Genomic DNA, 22,892 nt, shown 5'->3' with positions numbered 1-22,892 from the left:
GTTAATTTCAAAGGCACTATCAATAGGGCAACTGCACAGCCAGTTACTCACTGAGTGGGGTGAATATATCCCTCTGTTGTGTAGGATCTTCTGTGTGTGTTTACAGCTGTAATTAAAGTACGTCTGGGATTTTTACAGGGCCTTGAGTTTATACAGGCATTATCATCCTTCAAGTGAAGATAGGAGAGTTTGTCTGTGGTTTCTGTGTATGTATGAGTAAAGTACTTAGGTTTCAAGATCAAATTATGATCCCAGTTCTTGTGGAATATTTGCTGAATGGGGTAAAGCCAAATTTATGGGATTGACACCTCCTGTGTCTCGCACATGTCAGTGCCTACTCAAGCCATCGTGATGTTAACCTGAGCAGGGACCAGCGACGGGGAGAGTTGCTCTGTCATTTTACTCAGCATAACTCTGTGATGTGAGGGAACCAGAACAGCTAATTCATCCCTTGTGGAGATTGATCCGATGGGCAAAAGAAGCTGTTTTTGTCTCTAAGGAGGTCTAGGTGTAGGACTGAATTTTCATCACACTAGCTACATGAAGTGACTGCTACATTTTCGAAAAGTAGCACACTGTGCAGAGCAAAACTATGCTTAATACCATTCTTTTTCTAGAAGAATATTTAGGGAGAAGGGAAAATGTTAAAAATCAAAATTTATTGGGTTTATTGCAAAACTGGCTTTCTGCATTTACTTTCAATTTATCAGCAATTCATTAGTAAAACCAAACATTACATTAACCAAGCACTTCTTAGTGGCCCACAAATTAGTTCTATACAGACAAAAGCAGCATCAGGCACTGAGTTCCTGCATGAAGAACTCTCACACCACAGCAGCCATCGACTCGGGTGCCAAGCAGGCAGCCCAGCAGCATCTCCGTGTCACACTCGTAGCTGTTTGTAAGGATGGACTTTTTTGTGGTGACACGGATCACACTCTTCACACTTCTTGGTGCTCCCCGAAATGAGAGCAGAGCCCAGCGCTGCTGGCTGCCCTGCCGGGGCCGCGTCGGGCAGAGGAAGACTCCAGCTGGCGTGCCGAAGGCTGCCCACTGCCTGGGGAGGAAACTGGCCCAGCTCCAGATTTTCCCAGCCCGGAGCTCACTGGAGAGAGTTCCAGCTGGCTCTGCAAACTGCCCAGCTGCAGAAGGGTTTGGAATATAGATCCTGTCGTACCAGCCAGCTTACAGTAGACCAGTTTCTTTGAAAACATGGAGAATCTCTTCGCTCTTCCGTTCTTTGGGCTTTCCTCTTTCCCCACATCTGACCCCGCTGTGATTCTTCTCCCAGTAACATGGAGGTATCTTGCCCCCTGGGAATTCTGTGTGCACTGGTCAGTGTGCAACGCAGATTGCACAGAGCATTAAAATGTATAGTGTTAGTGCAGAGGAAAGAGGAGAATATTTTATTTATCTGTTTTGTAAGGTACTGGAATCATGTTCTGAGACGCTGAAGAAGCTGTGCTTTGAAGAGCTAGATGGTGCTGTCAGTGCTGGTAACTACTTCTAGTGAGGGAAAAGGGAAATAATCTTAGGCTAATATTTTATTGATGAGACACTAATGAGATAAGCCAGCAATCAATTTTTTTAATTGTTGTAAGTGCAATGTTCAAAGTTTGCCTAAATTGTCATTCTTAGGGGGCAGGAGCTCTATATAGCCGTATATATTTTGGAGTGTTAGAGCAGATAAAGTTTCTATGAATAAGAGAGATGTTCTTTATTAAATGTGATGAAGTTGTAAGTGGATTGATGAGAAGTGGAGATTGATTAGCACTTCATGTATTGTATTGACACTGTGTCGTAAGGAGGAAGCACTCCTGAAGGTTGAAGCCAATTATTAAATTTAAATGATAAAGAAACAATAAAACATTCAAAGTGATCTGTCTTGATGAAAAGAAATTTAATTATATGCAAAGCAATATAAAGGTTTGTGCAGGTCTAGGATTAGGAAAGGTATATAGAAATATATTGGGACTGATGCTGCTGCAGTAAATTGTTTATGGTGTCCAGAGGGGACATTTCACTGTCTTCCAAGTTACATTAGAATAGTATTGGCTAAAACATTTACTAAGACTTTTCCAGGGACCATCATAGTGGTTGGAGGCTCCCAAAAGGTGAGAGAGTGAGTAATGGAATTTGGAGACAAGATACGGCAGCAGAATAAACATTGTTATATGGGGATGTTCTGCTTTGCTTTTTCATTCTCTGCTGAAGCTTTTTCTGGCATCAGTTTTCTGTTGTGGAATGAATGTAATTTGTGCATATTTTAGTGACTCACAGGAAATAATTTTCTTTTTGTCCTGTGTGCTTAGAAATGGAAGAGTAGAAGATGGCTATTTGGGTTAAAGGAGTAGTTTCTATTAATGAACTAATAAAGATCTAGTTGCTGAATTAGAATTTCTTGTACAATAAAATTTAACTAAAGATGGCTGTTGAGCAGTAGACGGCTGGGATCCCTTCACAGGAGTAAAGCCTGTACTAGACAAATCGTGTGCCTATTAAATACAGCTTAGTGGTTTTCTGAGTTGTTATCGTGGACTTTACTTTCAGAATATTGCAGGCTGTACCTTAATATAAGGAGGGTATTGGCAACGGATGCTGTTTGAAAACAAGTAACAAAAGATGGAAATTAAAGGACAGACTTGAAAGCAAAGACTGAAAGAAAAGCTTAAGAGAATTAAACCCACGTATAAGGGGAGCATAAAAAACATTTGCAAACATTTTAAGGGTTTAAACAGCAAAGAGACTGAAAGAAAAGCTTAAGAGAATTAAACAACAAAATATATCGATGAATTATTTGGAGCGGTCTAAGAGAGTATAAATATAATTACTGGGATATAATTTAGCAGAGTAGGTTTTAGGCAGGTGATAAGGCAAAGTGTCCTTAGAGTAAGACAGATTGTTAGAAGGTAGTGCAGGCTCCCAAAGGCATTGAGGAAAAAGCCACCATTGAAAACATTCAAAATGGGACCAGGTGAAATACTGTAGGAGGAATTGTACAATGAACCGGGGAGCAGGTGGGACAGATGATCCAGTGGCTTTTGGGGTTATTTTTCTTCATTGCTTCCTTGGAGATACATACTCAGTGGAATAATATTGTTGTCATATTAACATTAAAAATTACATGCTGAGTACTTAAAAAGTCCTTTTTTTAATTTGGGAAGAAAAACAATTGCTTACACAAATTTTGAGGCACTGTTGAAAAATTGTAACTGCTACTATTGCAGCATGGCAAACAATGGTAAATATGAGTTCTAGGCCCATAAAAGCATGAACATTGTAAGCTAATGCTGCCAGATTACATGATGGCTGAGGTTTGATATGACATTTATCTTCAGGAGTGAGTAGACTGATAAATCACAAGTGGCATAGCCACAAGTGAGTTAGCAAGTGTTTACTCATGAGTGAAGATAAATGTCATATCAGACCACAGCCATTCTGAAGCCTGTACATTTACAAGTGGCTTGTTTCTTCCTTCCATTAAAAAAATACTTCAAAAAAAATTTTTTTTTTTAACTTAATTGAGAGGAAAAAATGCTTGGTAAAGGATGTATTTTCCAAATTTACTTTTGATTTTCCATTCTTCTATTTCCTACGCTTTTCTGTTTGCCACATTGGAAATGCCTAAGCTTTTGGATCAGATGCTGTTGTTGCAAAGTGTGATTGATGTAAATCGAGGCGGGGTGATGCTGCAGCCCTTGTCAAGGGGGAACCCATCGCTGGGACCCTCTGCATCTGCACTGGCAAAGGAGCATCCAGATTGTTGAGGCTTGTGAAATCCTTGTCCTTCAAAATTTAAGCTTTGAATTCTGACTGAACTGTCCCAAAGGGCTTTTTTCTTTCAGTGGTTTGTAGGTAGTAGCTTTCATTTTTATTTAGTATCTTCTGTTTAGGTAAGAGAAAGAGAACAGAAGTTATTGGTCTTTCTGCGTTTATATATTCTATGTGCTTTGGCTCAATTCTTTCTTAGTCTGTATTTGTTGGTCATTTGTGGTGTTAGTTATCAGTCTGTGTTGACATCTCAAACTGTTCTTTCTCCTGCACTAACATACATGGTAGAAGATCTGCACCAGTCACAGTATGATCATCACCTCTTGGCTTGAGATTAGGGCCAGAGAGCTCTGTTACTTTATTCTCTCACAGTTATTGAATCTAAGCTTTTGGAAGAAGGGCATTGTCTTGATTGTAATTTCAGTATTTAAAAAACTCATTATCAAATCCAGGCAATGGCTAAATTGCATTGAACCTTCTCGATTTTCTGTGCCTTTGTTATTGTTCTGCTGTTGTGCTGCTTGTCCTCAGTGCTGGAAATAACAGAAATGGTTTTCCTTCTTTTTAGTGGAGGTGGGATGATGAACAGCTTCTGTAAACTTTGAAGGCTTTTGTATTCTGTCTCGTTACCTTTTCTGACTCAGCGCCTTTGTAAGATCATTGATATGATGATAATGATTGTGGTGGTAAAAGGCTGGACAGGACTTCTGGAGGTGGCTAGTCCAACCTCCTGCTTACAGGTGAGCAGGACCTTGCCCAGGCATGGGTTGAGTGTCTTCAAGATGAGATCACGTGCCCTCTCTGGGCAACTGTTCCAGTGCTTGCCCACCCTCACAGTAAATTATTTTTTTCCTTATATAGATTGAGATTTCCCACATTCCAGCTTGTGCCCATTGTGTCACATCCTTCTGCTCTGCAGCTCTGAGCACATGGCTCTGACTTCTCTGCATCTCCCCGTTAGGTGGTTCCAGAGAGCAGTAAGATCTTGCCATTTCTGAAGGCTGAAGTAATGTCTCTGATAACCTCAGGGTGCTAAAACATCCACCCCTGTGTCTTCTGCCTCAGTCTGGGTTAGCACATGGGTGCTTATGAACTGATCACTTGGGGTTCAGCATATGAAGAGGTATCATTAGATGTGGTGCTCTCATCGTGTGTATTTTTAGGCTGTGAGAAATATGAATAATTTGGTTAATAGTCTCCCAGACTAGCTTGCTGGTACCTTGTTCATTGTCTATACTTTTCGAGCCAAGTTGAGGACATAACACTAATATTTACACTGTTGGGAAAGCAGGCAAGAGGATTAGAACAGTCTGAATTATTTTAATTGATGAAAGGTGATTTAGATTGTTTATAAATATTAATGCAGGGTCAATTACTTCTGATTCATTAGTTTTTACTGTGTCCCTTGTTTGCCTGCAAACAAAGTTACACATTCTGTTTCAGAAACAAATTGCTAATGTTTGTTCCTTAATCACTTCCAGATCTGAAGATTACATCTGTGTTGAAATGTGTCTAGAAACTGGGATTAAAGTTAGTGCAAAATGTTGCTCTGAGTTGAGGCTCAGTTGTTCCTTTTAGAGAGTACATGCTTGTTGCTGGTTGGCTTCTGTATGGAATTTAAGGTGATGATTTTGATCTGTGCCCCTTGGAAAAGTTTGTTTTTCAACCATTTTCTGGACTTTCAGCACTTTTGTGTACGTTGAAGTCCTAGTACAGTACTTGTTAAAGGAAGTTCTTTGAATGTACTTGACAGTAAAAAAAATTTGCAGTTATTTATGTAATTTTAAATGGTTAAAGACTGTCCTATCTTTAATTGTATTAGTGGCTCTTTTTAGGAAATTCACGTGGAAATATTAGTGGGGTGAAACAGCACTTGACTCTGAACTATAGAAGTTCCTTCACAGAGAGAAAAATCTAATTACAGATGATTACTGTAATATCAGATAGTAATTCTGTCCACAGGTCACACATCTCCTTTTTGGCCTGGTTTCTGGCCAGTTAAGGTATGGCTGCTTTTATTCACTATCCTCTGAAAACTCATCCAATAAATTATTGTCAAAGTGGCAAGATTCTCCTTTCTGAAGATTACATCTGTGTTGAAATGTGTCTTAAAACTGTCTAGAAACTGGGATTAAAGTTAGTGCAAAATGTTGCTCTGAGTTGAGGCTCAGTTGTTCCTTTTAGAGAGTACATGCTTGTTGCTGGTTGGCTTCTGTATGGAATTTAAGGTGATGATTTTGATCTGTGCCCCTTGGAAAAGTTTGTTTTTCAACCATTTTCTGGACTTTCAGCACTTTTGTGTACGTTGAAGTCCTAGTACAGTACTTGTTAAAGGAAGTTCTTTGAATGTACTTGACAGTAAAAAAAATTTGCAGTTATTTATGTAATTTTAAATGGTTAAAGACTGTCCTATCTTTAATTGTATTAGTGGCTCTTTTTAGGAAATTCACGTGGAAATATTAGTGGGGTGAAACAGCACTTGACTCTGAACTATAGAAGTTCCTTCACAGAGAGAAAAATCTAATTACAGATGATTACTGTAATATCAGATAGTAATTCTGTCCACAGGTCACACATCTCCTTTTTGGCCTGGTTTCTGGCCAGTTAAGGTATGGCTGCTTTTATTCACTATCCTCTGAAAACTCATCCAATAAATTATTGTCAAAGTGGCAAGATTCTCCTTTTTCATACCAATGTAGCCTTTTTTTTTTTTTCCCCTGTAGGCTATTCTGTCTCCTTACTTACTAAAATACACTTGTACATGTTTTCTCTGCATCAAAATGCAGTCAAATTCAACTTTTCCCCCCCATTTTCATAGATCATCTCTGTTTCTTTCCTGTTTTTACACATGGTAGCTACTTTATTCTTTCCCCTCTGAGTGTCACTATTTACTCACTGCCCATCTTGACAGGGTAAATTTACATCCATTTCCTTTGTTTCTGTGTTTGGTCCAAACGCTCTGTTTTCCTCAGTGTCCGTAGTTGAAGATGAATCCTTAATCTCTTTTCCCCTTTTCCCTTCCCACGAGGCACCTATTGCTAATGCTTCTACATCCACAGGTTTATCACGACTTTGCAACTTTTACTATTTTAGGATGTGCAGAATGCAATTTCCTAACTTCAGAACAGCCCTACTTGGTTTTTCTCCAGATGACACTGCAGGCCTTGTTCCCTCGTGACACTTTCCTTGGTTGTGGTTTCCACTTCTCTTCCTTCCCATTTGGGAAGGTTCCTGCTGGTGGAATGATTCCCTATTTGTTCCGTAGCCTCTTCATTCTCTACTTTTAAGTCTCATTTGAAAATCCCATTTCTCCTTTCCTTTTTTCCATAGCCTACTTTGAAGTCGGAGGTTTGGCCGGTCATTATTGAGTTAGATAATGTGGTTTTAGGTGCACTTTGTAAGGATAGCACTGGCTGAAGGTGCGGTGGTTGGGGTTTGTCTCCGGGCGTAGGGACACCCTGTCCACTGGGTGCGGGACGGAGCTGGAACATCGTGCAGCAGGAGGAACATCGTGCAGCGGTGGTGGCTGTGAAGAGCACAAGACTTCCAAAGTTGTCAGCTTGAGTCGTGATTGTAACCTTATTCGCAGCTATTCACCTGTCTTTTGTTGCCAAAGTTTTTATTTATGGATGTTTTTTCCAGCTCTGCAGCATCCGCTCGTCTCTCTGAATCTTCTGTTCATTTCATCTGTGCCTGTCCTGTCTCTGGTTGCTCGTCTCTCTGAATCTTCTGTTCATTTCACCTGTGCATGTCCTCTCCCTGGTTACATGAACATAATTTTGCTGTTGCTTAGACATAACCCTTGCAGGTTTTTTCTTTTTGATTTGTTCATGGATCAAATTTGAAGTTTCTAACCCAGTTTCATGTTGGGGTAAGGACTTCAGAACTTGGCTTGGTAGTAAGTAAAACTTTGCGAATATCCAGTTAACATTGAAAAGATGAATAGTATATGTTCATCACAAAACAATGTTTTAATTCTTGTGTATATCTGACTTGGAACCCATAATATTTTAGAATATACTTTTAGTATATATTTCCTTTAAAAAGTGTAGCTGTATAGTGAAAGGCCTAATGGTTGTAGGTGGATACCACTAAAATTATTGCGGTATTTTCTTCCACAAAGATGCTTTTCTTTCCAGTAGAAGTTGTGAAGACAAAAGTCTGAACTTTACCTTACTATTTTGAAATATATTTTTGATGAAAGTTGTGACATATGACACTTGTGTCGAATATTACTTGATTTTTCTCAAAGCATAACTGCGAAATAGGTATATACACACACACACAACCACGTGCATTACACCAATATGACTTTTGTCAGTAGCTGGTTGTGCTTTTAGAGATCCACGTGCTTGTATTAGTAATTACAGGTGTTAGTATATTTACGTTGTGTGTGTTTGTGTATAAAGAGTATAATATAAGTATACTTTTTTTTAATAATAGCAGATTATCCAGTCAACATCTGCTCAAACTGTGAAACGAAACCCTGCTTGCCAGACTACCCAGATTAGGATGCCAGTGGTAATAACTCAGACCATTAGACCACAAGGTATGGGTTTAAATGTTTTAGTGAGATTTGTTACCTTTGTGTGAATTTCATTGTAATTACAAACTAGTGGCATGGGGAAAACTTACAGTGTTGACATTGGCAGGCTTGACGTTCACTTTTGACGTGGTACTGGCTGAGGAATGCATGCTCTCCCTCGGCACTTCTGAGGTGTTTCAGACCAACCCAGTGAAATGTTTTGAAACAACCTTAGGACTAAACTCTCACATGCTTAGCTCCTTGCTCAGCAGTTTGCATGGAAAATTCTGAAAGAAGTCAGGAACTTGATTCTTACTGGCCTAAACTTCAACTCTGAGCCCAGAAAGAAATTGTTATTTCCTGGAGCTTAGAGGATGCTTCAATTCAATCATCCTACTTTTACTCCTGAAGCAGAAGGCGATAGTCACTGTCTCTGCAGCTGCAGAGGTCAACGTAGGAGTCCTAGAGAAATTTCTCAACCCATGTCCTTGCTTTTTTTTTTTTTTTTTTTTTTTTCTCCTGCCCCTTTGGTGAGGTGAGAGAGTGAGTGGAGGGTTTTTTTTTTTTTTTTTTCTCCTGTCCCTTTGAGGTGAGAGAGTGAGTGGAGCAGCCTGATGTGCCATGGGGGACGTGCCATGGGTGCCAGCCAGAGTTTGTAGCCAACTCCCTCGTCTGGCTCTACACGGGCAGGTTAACGGCTGCCTGATACGTCCCACGTAGTGAGAAGGTTCTTGAAGCCTTCTTACTTCCTAATGATTGTCCATTTATTTCCTTCCACCACTAGACCTGTTGGCTTGGTCATTATTTTCCCTGATTACGTGTGAGAGCATCTTTTTGGATGTGGGCATGTAGATGACTGAGGGTTTGTAATGGAATACAGAGCTTTTCATCTTCAGGTGAATTGTCTGGCCCATGAGCTCACGCTATCTGTGACATCTCATGGACCTTGAATATTCTGATGACAGAATATTTTTGTTCCCCAGGCTTTGGAGCCTGGAGTCCTGAATTTAGTTTTGTGTTTGTTGAGAGTCCACGCAAGAGTTTTTTACACTGATTGAAGAACTGAACGAACTCAGTCAAATTAGTTTCCCTTTAGAATCATATGCTGAAGGTGATGAGGATTTAAAAATAAGAAAAGTAGTGGTGGGCTCATTCAAAGCCAGCACTTTTGTTTTAGCAAAGAAATGTTTTTCAAAGCATTTCTTGGGATAGTTGTGTTTCAGGTTTTTATAATTCATGAAAGAAAAATAATTTACTAAGGTTCATCCCATGCAACTGAGTCAGAGATGTGCAGGAACAGCTTTCATGTGCTTCTCCAAATCTCTCACACTATGGGCATGTAACGCTCAATAAAATTGAGCGATAGACAAGAAAAAGGTGAGAGCTTTTAAGTCACGTAGACGTATGAATTAATTATTTTCACATGCCAAAACACAGGTGGGATTAAAGGAAACACAAAACATAACCCAAGCAAACATATGTTTCGGCAGTAAATGAGGGCCTACTCCAAAAGCTCCATTTGTCAGTGCTTTTTCAGCTGCATGCTAATACAATAGATTTAATAATAATAATACAGGTCTGTTGATCTGCTAATTAGCAACATAAATGTGTAATTATTTTTGGTTGGATTTTGTCCAAATGTCAGAGAGAAATTAATACTCATTTTTTAATTTACTGTCACAAGAAGCTGCACACCCACCACACGGTGGCTCGTTTAGAAAGCCCAGTTTTACTTCCACATGCAGACCTGTAAAGTCTAGATACAGGTATGAATTACTGTAAATCATGTTTTTCAAAATAAGAAAGTAAAAGCCTTTAAAGGGGAGTTATGTCAAATTATACAACAGTGTTTTTTTCTTTTACATACAATATAAAACATTCTAAAATAATGTTTTCAACTCTGGAAATTCATATATTTCCCTCAACAAAGAACAAAGACTATATAAAAAAAGGTGAAAGGTCTAGTTAATACCCTGAGTGACTGTGACTTAAAGCATCTGTATTAAGAACACTTCAAATTCTGCTTTATTCTGTGCAGATTATCTGGAGAATTGGTTTACTGGCAATTGCAAACACACTTATAGCCATTATGTGTATTATAACCAGTTACGGCCAACGGTTCTCAGTTTTAGAATCTTCAGTATTTTATAAACATCGAACAAACTGTAATGTTAATAGAAATTCTGTATTTTAAATTGTTCTTCTTCAGCAGTGTAATCTTTAAAATAATAACTTCCTTTGTTTGCAATTTACAGACAGTTAAATTTAGTTCCTGGACAGAAGGTTCTTTGATGTAAATTGCCTAAGACAGCTCATAATAACATTGCTTGGTGTTTTTCAGGCACAGTAGGGAAGGCACCAACAATACAAGCCAGCAAAAGTCCTGGGGGCTTTGGTGTTCAGGTCTCTGCAAATCAGAAAAACAAGCTGAATGACCCTGGAGGTGGTTCTTTCAGGTAAAAAAATAAAAAATAATATTAAAAAAAAAATGCAGGGGGGTGCTTCTGGGGGGATCTTAAATCTAAAATAGACTTTTGAATTGGCGTTAACACCAGAGGGCAGTGTTTCACCAGAATTCCTGCCTTTTCCGACGGGGATTGGATGACCATTTTCTTAGTTCTGTTTAAAAAAAAAAAGGGAGGGGGTCATGACATGTTTTGAGGATTTTTCTCTAAATGCACTTTGTAATGTTTAGTAAAGCCTTCAATTCTGCGCATTACAATAAAAGTTCTGGTAAATGGAATTATGTGTATGGAGTTTTTAAAAAATATCTGGTTTTCTGTATTGGATTCTAACGTTCACACAGAACGTGTCTTTGCTGAGGAGACACGAACTGTGGTGACGAGGCATCCTATGGCTTTGCAGCTGAGCTGCAGCTCTCCCCTCAGCAGCACAGACATCTTGCCTGGGTTTGGGTGGTTTTGGCGTGTCTGTGTGTGATTGTTGTTGGTTTTCAAGAGCAGACGTTGCTGGTCCATTCCTCCCTGGGGCAGCAGAGACTGGGGCGTTCGGGGGTCCCTGCAGCCATCAGCTGCTGCAAAGGGTCCAGCACGTTAGCATTGATGCACTGAGCTGCTCAGCTAGTTCTTTTCTACTTCAAACTTTTATTTTATATATATATTTTTGGATATTATTACCCTTTGTGGTGAAAAGCTAATCTTATGTTTACTGCATTTTGCTTTTGCATCATTTTATATTTTTTTTCTGCTGATGAAAGTACAGTTCACTTGTGTTTAAACATCTTCTTTCTTTGTTAAATGACAAAATATTCCTAGATTTTAATTTTCATCTTCTGGAATGCTTATGTTGCTCTGACATCATCAAACCAGTAATTAATTTTCAGGCTTATGCTTTTGCAGGTGAAGTGAAAGAGAATTTGTAGCTGTTTGAAATATCTCTGCTTTGAGGCATGTCGGTATTGCGACTAATAGTGGTAGTACTTAGTATTAATCTAGAAGCAAAATCATTCAATTTTTTATTTTCCAATGCTTTTGCCTCCCACTGAGTATTTAAATGATTTAAAATGTCTGTTGGGTTCAATTGTACTGTCTTAATAAGTATTTTTTATGTTTGTAAGCAACATGAGCATTTATTCTTCGTTAGTATAGCTTTCAATTTTACATACACCAAAAGGGACAGCATTTTTTTTAAACTGGATGTTGTAAACTGTGCCAGGATTGATTCTTGCATTCACTTAGTTTATACATAGAATATATTAGGTTAGCTGGAATTGTTAATTTTCCCTTGGGGAGAAGCAAATGCTCAAGGCACTGATTGATAAATCAATAAATCTTTAGTGAGTTTGGTAAATAAGCTGTCAAGGGTGTATGTCATTTTTCCTCTAGAGAACAAATTTTAGTCAGAATGAATGTGTTTGTTTCCTTGCATTGTTTTCTCCTTCAAAATAGTAAGACACAAAGCTGCATTTAAATAAGTCCATAAAATCGCAAGGATTTATTAAACAGCAGCAAAGATCAAGCTTTTTCTTGATATCTTAACAAAGAATTTGGTTGTTTGCATATTTGCATTTCAACCCCTAACCTTTCCTGAGGACAAATAGATGTCTGACTATTGAGCCTGAAGGCACAGAGCTGGAAATCTGTATTAATCCTCTGAATGCTGACTAGTTTTCCTCAACATTCCCAGCGTGTGTGAAGAATGTGTTTTTAGCCAGAAGGCAAACTGGCATCTAAAGCAAAGCAAGAATTTTGAAAAATAGTTGTGTTATGTATAAATTTATTTTGCCCTTAGTCTTTTATTATTGCATATTTGTTTCATTATTTTATATTCTGCTTTCTTTAAAATAACTTACTTGAGCTTTTCACTCTTGTGTGCAAAGTGTTGGTCACTAGAAATGGAAATGTGAACTCCATTATTTTCAATTTCTTCTGGACTGTGGGAAATACAGGAAGGAATTACATAAAAGAAGTAGCAATTAGAAATTTTGCAAATTACAGCTTAGCCTTTAATGTCAGCAGTTATTAATGAGCTGTAAGATGGCTTACATGAGTTCACTGGAGATTATAGTAGCTGTTCTGTGACGTAGAGCTCTCAACCCAAGACTTCTGCAATGTAAAGCTGTTGCATTCATGGAACTTTGTCACCTTTTTTGGTATTAACATGTATTGTTGCTAGGTTTTTCAGAGAGAACTACAGACAACTCCATTTAGTTGACTTCTCAGCTATGTTAATATCTAAGGATGGAAATTTTAATTCCATTTTTTGTAATTTGTTGTTGAGATGAAGCAGAAGGCCCACTGTAGTCTGGGTCTGCTTGGGGCCTGCCTAGTTGGCTTCAACTGCTGTGTCCATCACCATCTAGTTTGGGAACCCAATGCTCCCACCAGTGATGGCAGTGAAAGCAGAAGACTCTTGAAGTAATTATTACCCGTAGTGGAGATTGTGGCTGATGTAAAGAACAAGTGGAAATGCTTGTTCCCCCTGATTTTGTCAGGATAATTTCAGTTGGAAGGGACCTTGGGTGGTCAACTAGTCCATCTCCTGACTTTGGAACAGGTTTGGTTCAGTCAGGACTCTTCCAGTTCTACATATCTCCAAGGATGGAGATAGATGTTCTCAGCACTGTAATACCCTACTCCTTCCTAACTGTGCTGGGGGAGGCTCGGTGGCATTGCCTGTAGAATGGGGCAAGAAGTGGCCAGAACCATTCCCTTACCATTGGGTGATGAGGGTCTGTTGGCCATAGGAGCGCCTGGGCAGCTGGGACACTTCTTCTTCACAGAGACCTTTCTTTTTCTCAAACAGTACTTCAAAGTATATATATATATATATATACAAACAGTACTTCAAGTATATATATATACAACCTCATGGAACCCGTCAGGGTTTATACAGCCAATGTGATGGGGATTTTTTCAGAATCGGTTCTATGAAGCTTATCTTAGTATTTATATTTTAAGCTGCTGGCTGACAACATTTTAGAGTAGAGTCTACCTAGGAATAAAAAAAAAAATTGGTTTCAAACGTCTTTTGCCTAGCCAAAAGAATCTGTTGCCAGTTACTTTATTTTTACTTTTAAAAATAAAATAATAACACAGTTCTGGCAAAATGCAAGATGTTACATCATGCACATGTGTAGGGGCTCTGCCCTAACAACGTGGAATTTCACTTTTGAGAGACTGAGGGATCAGGAGTGTAATTCTGTCTCAGTTGCTTTACATATCCTTAGAGCTTATTTGGGAGCAGTTCAGAATTGCAGATTTGGACGTCATTGCCTCAAATCTTACAAAGCGCGTGAGGAAGAAGACCAATATACAATCCTGCGGTTAAGATTTGTTCATACAGAAAATGCTACCAGATTTTTACAATGGCTTGTCTTATTTAAACAATCTTTGAAGCATGTTTTGGAAAACTGTGCAAATACTTCAGTTTTTCTTTCTTATTTTCAAATTAGTTGGGGTTTTTTTTCTAGTTGCATGAGTGTTTCTAATGAAGAGGAGAGGGACGGGTGTTACACGAGGTTGAACACAGGAGGAAGAATCTAACTCTTAAACTACTTTAAGATGTAGCTAGTGTTAGAAAGATTTTGAGAACCCATACTATCTTAAAAGTAGCATGCACATTGGAATGTTAGATTTGTCCCACAAGACTTGGAGTTTAATTCAGGAAAAAAACCTAGAAATAATTACTGAGACAATATAATTAGTATGAGCACAGTATTATGTGCCAAGAAACATAAAATTGTTAAATACTGTGGTGGGATGAAAGGGGAAAGACAGACAGTAATCATCAATCTAGGCAACCACTGGATGGCATCTTTGTTCCACCGAATGACTCCTGAAAACTCACTCTTCTGGGCTTAAAAGTTGACTTTTCTAGGAACTTGTCTGGGGAGAATACCAGCCCTCTTTATACATGACGTTTGTGTTTCAGTATCCAAACCCAAGCTCTTTCTCGTGATGAAGTTCCTCAAAGTCAGAAAGGAAATATTGACAGTTTTTCCCATTACACTGAAAAAAATTTAGTCCTAACTATGATCAAAACATTTCATATCTATCTTCCATGTAACATTAAAAAAATAATAATAATAGATGTACTCACAGATAGTAGTCTGCCAGTGTAAGATGGAAGGAAGTGCTTCTGTCCAGGAGTTACAGTGATGCTCTTTGTAAGTGCTGTTGCACTGAGTTTGATAATTTCATTGTAATCCTGGCTTGTGCCCAAATTAATTATTTGTTTTTAGTGCAGACAATATTTGTTTATTTATAACGTGATCACAGATCTGTCCTCTAAATAAAAACTACAGTAGCTAAAATGCTAAGCAGAAGGAAGGTGTAAGATTGATTGTACTTTCTTTAGCTAGTAAGTAAAAGCAGAGACAAATATAAACTTCTCTTAAAAATCATGTTTTTGAAGTCCAGTGTTGAAGTCGGACCCCCCCGGGGCAGCAGTGCTGCCTTTGCATCTGCAGAGATGTCAGGGTCCACCAGGAGTCAGGGTCCACCAGGAATCAATATAGGATTATTTTTTTTTTAACTGCACAACCTGGTTAATGGTTTGTAGTTTGGTCAGTTTTAGCTTTATTTTGGAATTTTGGGCTCAAGTCTGTTTTGCAGTAGTTTCCACTGCTTTGCATAGTTCTGAGTTTGTGTTACCATAACTACCTTTACATCAATTTGGTTTTGCCATGGTTTAAAATCCCTGCTGGATGTGGACCTTGAGTCCTGGGTGGATTACCTTGGGATGCTCATGCTATTTCAAGCGCTGAGGTTTTTAACTCCCCAAAATCTTGGGGTTTTTCCCTTTTTCAGTTTTAGTTGCTGTTTTTCATTTGTAGTTAGAATCTTTTGAACTCATTACTGAGTCTTTAAGTCACTGTTAGTTGTTACATGGCTGAGTGTGTTTGTCAGCTGTGATATTTGGGGCAGTTTCACTATGATTGGACAAGGCCAAGAGTAGTTCCATCATCTCTGCGCTGGACATGTAGGAGCCCAGTTTCTTCATGGTGGCTCTTGAGACCCTCTGATGAGTATCACATACGTACCATGTGAAATGTAAAAATGGAAATTCTTTAGACTCAGCATGCAAATCACCAAGGCAGGAGATCAATTTTGTGACACTATCCTCCTAGTTTTCAGCATAAAGGGAATAGCCAAGTGTGCTGGCTTTGCTGGTGGTCATTGCTGATGGTCAGTTTCCTGACCATCCTGGTTTCAATACTATCGCCGACACCTTTGTCACACCTGTTACAGACAAATTGTCCCTCTCCTGAAGTTTTCTGAATGTGATCAGAGAAGTATTTAGTTAGTTCTGAATCTAGAATACATTCTATGAAAACAGAGACCCTTGTGGTTGTGCCTCAGGTTGGCCCAGCCACCGGGCTTGTTGCATGAGGATTGCTTTTGGGGAAGTAGATAACATACAAAATGAATGTATCACATGCAGAATTATTCTTGTGTGTTGGGTTTTTTTCGTTATAGAGATGATGATGACATCAATGATGTTGCCTCTATGGCTGGCGTTAATCTTAATGAAGAAAGTGCCCGAATCATGGCTACCAACTCTGACTTGGTTGGAACCCAGATCCAGTCCTGTAAAGACGAGCCCTTCCTTGCTGCTATACCTCTCCATAAACGCATACTTGAAACGGGTGAGAAACGTGTCCTTGCCTTTGAGAGTGTTTCCTTTGGAGTTCTACCATTCTGAGGAACAGAGTGTGCTTAGCACTTAAGATGTTGTTTTTTAAGAATTTTATTATATGATCTTGTATTAGAAAACTTTCAAGGTTTTTGTGATAAAAGTAATTTAGTTATCTCAAGTTGGAAAAAAAATAGTGTACTGGTACTTTCATGCTTCATGCTTTCCCCATGTTTTTCATGTCCAAGGATCTCAAAACTCTTTGCCAACATTAATTATTTCTCACAATCCTCCTTCATGTTTTACACATGAGAAGACTGAAAGAGAGAGGTAAAGTAAGTAGTACAGGTCACAGAGGACACCTGTGAATAACAAAGTTATCTGTCAAGATTTTCTTTCTGCCTACAAACCAGTTACTTAGTTCTTAACACCTGCGTCTATTTAAGTTCATACGATTTTCTTAGAGCATTTTTCCCAAAAGGTGCATTTATTTATCCTGGCAAAAAAAAAAAAGGTGTATTTACTTAGTCTGCCATTGGACAATAGAATTTTAAAACATTAGCTGAAAAAATAACTTTTCAAAATTAATGATGTTTTAAGGTTAGTAAATATGTTCTGAATGTATTTTATATGACAAACTTCATTAATATACTACATATGTTCTAATATCTGAATGTATCTTTTTAAAAGCAATTTTGGTAATATTTTCAGAGCGATCAGCATCTTAAGATACGAATCTGAAATTGTTTAAATCATATATTTCTCTTGGAACTATGCTTACATCACAAGCTAAATCTGTAAAATTTTTAGGGATCTAGTTCTCATAATTTTGAAGATAAGCCCAACATCTTGTTACAGACCAGTACAGTTGGGTTTTCAAGTCACGCGGTTACTTCTGAAATGTTATTTGTGTTTATGTTCATTGAATTAATGGAAGCCTTTTTATATTGCAGTTGCGGGCAAGGTTCTTCATTGACTTATTGTCAAGCTTCGCTCTTTTAATTAGCGGCCTTTTAAGTTCTCCTTCCGAGAAATGGGTTGTTTTGGGTGCTGTAGTTGCGGTGTTGCCATGACGTGGTGTCGGCGCGTGCGATGCAGTGGGGGACGCGCCGACTCTGTGCCGTGGCTCCCCACCACCTGAGCTGGGAGCCCAGCCAGGCTCTCGGGAAGCGTGTGTGAGGGATGCTCACCTTACAGCTCACCCAGGTGTCAGAGAACAAAGAGGAAACAGCCGTAGAGCCGTTCAGAGGAACGGGAAATGGGTAATGAATTTGCCGTACAAGCCTTAATGAACTGCCTGGGTGTAGCAATTGCTGCACAACATGAAGCTGTAATTACAAGTGCAGGACTTACAGGAATCTGTACATACTTGAGGAGCCACAGAACCCATCACACTATTCATCGCTGCCTTGTGGGGTTTGCTCCTCGGAGGAACAAATCCCTATGGCTGTTTTTGAAGCTTTATTGGCTTTGATAATTGAAATGAAACTTTCAAAGCTTTTAAAAGCAGCTGCAGGGATTTACTTCTCAAAAGCAGTGAATCCAGAAGAGCGGCCACTCCTAGTGATCTCCTGCAGCCACTTTTAGAGCTTTATTTTGGCTTTACATGAAGCCTTTTATAGTTTTGAAAGTGGCTGTGGGGTTCACTGGTGGCTACTATCTGGGATCTATGGCTCTTGAGGAGAGAATTCCTTCAGCTGATTTTGAAGTTTTAGAAGCTTGGTTTTCACTGTGTGTGGCCAGATCTGTTGTTTGCACAGGACCACACACAAATTTAGTAGTTTGTGCTACTGGGCACTTAAAATAACGACATTGTAAGTCCACGACAAAGCTCAGGCTTGCCATGTGTGGCTGTGCCGGGACACACCAGGGCCCCGCGGAGCAGCCGCGGCCTTCGCCAGCGCTGAGGGAACAGAGCGTGTCCTGTGCGAGTCCTCCTCCTGGTGTCATCAAGCCCCTTGACAAACGGGATAAAACACGTGGTTTCTTCTTACTTTTACCTGAATATGACTTAAACAGACCTGATTTTCTACCTTTAAATCTGTTCCTGTTCAATGTTCGCTTTAGGTTCGGGGCACGTTTGCGACGTTTCGGTAGGAGAGAGCTTTGTGCTGTGCACAGCGTTAGGAAACTGCTCCTCTCGCCTTTCTCAGAAGCCAGATCTTTCAAGTTTTCTGTAATATTAATCTCCTCCTCTCTTTTCTGAGCAAGAGCTCTGCCGAGCCACTCGGTAGTGTTCCCCAAAGGCTGTTTCAGAGCTTGTGCTTCCATTCACCAGAGTCGGAATATAAACTGCTAAAGTGAGAGCAGATGCTGCGCAGTCTCTGGCAGCAACCACCAGCCAAATGCCTCAAAGTTATAATGGAAGAGGTTTCTTAATATATTGTACCTTCTTATCTCTACTGTAACTTGGCAGTGATATCATCCAAAGTTTATTTTAAATCTAAATGACTAATATTATTATTGATCCTTTTAAATGGAGGGAGTAACTGGGAGGTAATTCATGCAAAGATATTCATCCGCTTCCCACACGCGTCCTTATCCCGTTTTGTATCTCGGCTTCGGCTGTAACCGGTGCCGTTTGTTCTGTAGGAAGGCAGGGCAGGGACCGGTTCAGATTCTCCTTTGGTGCAACATCACGGGTGGGTATTTCTTTGCAGATAACGTCTTTCTTTTGCTGTTCCGTTCAGGATCATAAAACTTTAAGCCCCCGCTCCTCCTGCACGACAGCACAACGAGGTGCACACGCAGAGCCGGAAGGCTTGTGTGTCTCTTCTGGGGGAGCGGAGAGGCAGAGGTTGATGTTCTTCAGGCATGTGTTTGCTGACGTGCATGCAAACCCTTACAACTTTCCAAGTCTTTAACTTTGTCACTATAATGGGTTGTATTTCATTAAGGGGCAAGAGAAGCCGATTCGACCCCTACAGATAAATAATGCTGAAGAAGCCTAGCTTTTCCATGAGGTTTTATGGGAAAGAAACAAGAAAAATAACCTTCATAGTTTGTAACTGCTATGCTTTTATTCATTCATAAGCTACTTCTTGGTGGGTAAGAATGCAGAATTAGGTTTTAGACGCTGGTTTTTGACATTCTGAGTTTCCACTGTTTACCAAAGGGGGCAACACCTGAATGAATGAACCAATATGACTTTGCAGGTTGTTTTAAGCGTGGCAGTTTTCTCTGGCTTGTGAAAATAGAAACTGCTTGGCTTTGGAATGACTTTTTTACAGCATTGTTTCCAAGAGCAGATACGAATTCGGCTGCACTGAATTTTCTATTTAATATTAGTCAAAGGTGGCAGGACATAGTGCAGGATGGAGTAAAAGGTGACCATTTTTATATTGCCTGATAGCTAAATCCATGGAAAAAGGGAACAGATATGTTGTGTGCTTTCCTTGGAGCTCTTTGGACTTGAGAGAGTTGGTGGTCTGTAGAACCTCCATTAGCACTTCCAAAAAACTTTTCTTTATATTTTATGGTCACCAGAGCAGGGTATCCTCACGAGCTTAGAATCTGCAGCAGCTTGTTAATTCCCACAGCTTTTGTTTTAATTCTGATTTCTTCTACTACCAGATGATGCCATTTTGCTTTTACTTGTCTATCCCTAAAATGTCACAGCTTGTGGAGAAACTTAACTGTAAATTAAATGTCTTAATGCAATAATAATGACACACAAGTTTGGCATAATATATTCTCTGTCCCAGATTGTTTCTTTCTCTTCACTTTCAGTGTTCTTCACCCAATTTTTCTACTTCAGTTTTTATTGTTACAGAGCACTGGCTGAATAGAATAATTATAAATGTGACATTCTAAGAAATGTGGGACTGGTTTGGCCACATTGAATACATTTTAACTGTCCATCTTGTGTTTTCAAATAATTTTTACTGAAATATGTATGATAAAATGTATTGGCGAATCATCGATTATATTGTTATTTCATGTTTGTTCAGGATTATTTTTACATCTGCATCAGGAAATCAATTTTTCTATAGCATAATTTTATGAAATACTGTATTTATGTCTGTTATCTAGCATTGTTACACGTTTCCTTTGGAAAAAGTCTATTACATTTACAACACAGCCTAAACCCGCAGCATTTCCTCTCACGGAATTAGTACTGGATTCTCTTGCTTCATCCAGATAGGTGTTTTTTGGTTTTCTTGTTTTGTTTTGTGTTTGTGTTTTTTGTTGGTTTTTTTAGGCTAGAATACGCATCATGGTGCAGGCCAATTATTATGAAGCTCAAAAATGTGCTGATAAATCCAAATTCTCCTCGTCCTGTAGGTGAAAGGCCTACAGTCTTCCTTTAGACAGCTTCAGAGAAGTGTGGCTTGGTAGAACGAAACCACTGTCTCTGTTAGTGTAGGGTTGGGCTCAACATAATTCATAGATTTACCTTTTTGTTATTTTACATGTAATACATCCTTTAATTCTGTCTGATGAAATATTGATCGTTGTTGTGCCTTGATTCTTTCTTTGTTCAGTCACACTTGATTTGCGTGTCTGCTATAAAAATGCATGTTAAAACGTAAGGAAATAGTTTCTCTGTGTTTTCTGTGTTCTGGAGTGTATTGAATCTGCTGTGTGGCAGCCCAGTTGTATGCATCTGTAGATATTTTAAATTAATGATTTGAATACTCCAGAGGGTATTTTATATTGCTAAACCATCTCAATAGTGATTGGGGTATCCCTCATGGAACCAGGCCAGTAGATTTCAGAGCCTCTATTTAAAGCATTTGTTACTAGTTTAAGAGAGTCATTCTGTCATCCCCGTTTCATCTGTTTGTCAACAGCTGTATTTGTTTGAATGAGATGAAACTCTACTACTGATGATTGCTCTTTCATATCCAGAGCAGTTCTGACATAAAAGTGTACCTATTTCTTGGTTTACTTTAGAGGGTTTTTATAGCTGCTTAGATTACAGCTCTTGTGGGTTCTGAAACTCTGAGCTATCTGGTTGCCTGTGAACATAAATTTTTGTTTTCGCTGCTCTTTTTGTTGATGTGATTTAGTCATTCTCATTGTTGACTTTTAACTTTTTTTCCATGAGTTGGTTTGTCTTCAAACCAAAATGCTCCTTTTAATATGAGTTTTTCCACCATCATCTTTCTTTTGGGATGACCACCTTAAATACCTGTGGACATAGGTCTTGGTTGTGTTTGGAGATAGTTCTAACACGTCCTTGTTCTGAAGCACAGTGTTTTGAAGTCGTGCATTGTCCTAATGACACTCTTGGCTCACTTGACCTGTACCTGGAGTGCTGTTTTCTGTGACTCTGTTTGCTTTTTCACAGGAAAAAAAAAAAAGTCATGTTAGGTATTGTATAATCCGAATTGCAAGTTACTGTGCATATCTAATATGTTCACTTTCTCTAGTTCCTATAAACATCAGTACATCATCTGCAGAGGTGTGGCGAGATGGATCTGCATTCTGACATCTGGAATAGCTCTGTACCAGTGCAGGGTTAGGGGTTATTCCCTTAATATAAAACAATTTGCTAGTATAGAACAATTTGCTAGCAATTTTATTTAGATTAGAAGGTGTGCACTGCTCCCAATCTTCTTATCAACGTCCATAGTTGTGATAATGTAGTTTCTTATGTTGAGGTTGGAGTCTATAGTACATGTTCACTAGACAATCTGGTTTTATAATCCAACTTAATTGATTGCTAAGGTTGCAGCATTACAAAACAATTATATGTTATTTACATTTATTATTTCCTTTTCCAAAAAGGTGGGACTACATTCCCATCTTAGTATCAGCAGCAGTGTTGCCAAATAAACACAGCCAGCACATGTTTCAGCAGAATGTTAAACCCTATTGTTGTTCTTTCTTTAATAGGTCCATGATTAGACTTCCTGTTTTACAAGATGTCCCAACATGTGTTGGAAGGGTCACTTCAGTACCACCCGAGAGCTTGGAGTCTGCCTTTCTCTGAAAGGTAGGGCAGCTTCCCTTCAATATTTTTTGTGTATTTCTAAGGTTTTCTTTTTATTAATCTTACTGGTTCTGCAACACTACAGAATCTGAGTTATGCTTTCAGCTGTATCACCTTTAAGTGCCAGAACTGATGTTATTTCATCAAGCAGTGATTTCTCAAAATAAATGCAGATATGTTCAAACTATGGTTATTTTTAAAGAAAATGAACCTGTTTTCTCAGGCAATGTTTTCAAAGGTTTTGCTCCAACTGGACTGGGAGCATGACCATACTATTTGCTCCCAGGAATATTTGCAGAATTCAGGTTTTGTTTTTGCCATAATACCTTGCTTTTCTGTTTTACAAAAGTAGTGGAAGAGCCTTCTTTACAAGGTCTGGCTATTTCTGGCAGGTGGTTGTGGCCTTCAGGGCTGACCAGAATACATTGCCCAGCCTCAGAATAAGCTTGTACCTGGGAACTGAATGGCTTAAAGTTCTTGGTCTCTGCAAAGGAGAGTAAAGTTGAGACCATCATTCTGTGGAGATGCATTCTCCACAGAATGGAGATTCACATCTAAAGT

The 22,892-nt window shown here is 39.0% G+C and overlaps 1 protein-coding gene across 1 annotated transcript in view; it reads left to right on the top strand.

Moving 5' to 3' along the window:
• LOC106888297 (transcription initiation factor TFIID subunit 4-like) overlaps positions 1-22,892 on the top strand; it is a 120,665-nt gene that overhangs the window by 18,891 nt on the left and 78,882 nt on the right. The window contains exons 8-10 of the mRNA XM_014942418.1: positions 8,215-8,320; positions 10,638-10,752; positions 16,237-16,406. Of these exons, the coding sequence (XP_014797904.1) occupies positions 8,215-8,320; positions 10,638-10,752; positions 16,237-16,406 (391 nt within the window). The remainder of the gene's footprint in view (positions 1-8,214; positions 8,321-10,637; positions 10,753-16,236; positions 16,407-22,892) is intronic.

This window comes from Calidris pugnax, unplaced genomic scaffold (genome assembly GCF_001431845.1).
Source record: "Calidris pugnax isolate Ruff unplaced genomic scaffold, ASM143184v1 scaffold28, whole genome shotgun sequence".
NCBI lineage: Eukaryota > Metazoa > Chordata > Aves > Charadriiformes > Scolopacidae > Calidris > Calidris pugnax.
The sequence above is the reverse complement of the archived record's forward strand: the minus strand, read 5'-3'. Positions and strand labels throughout refer to the sequence as shown.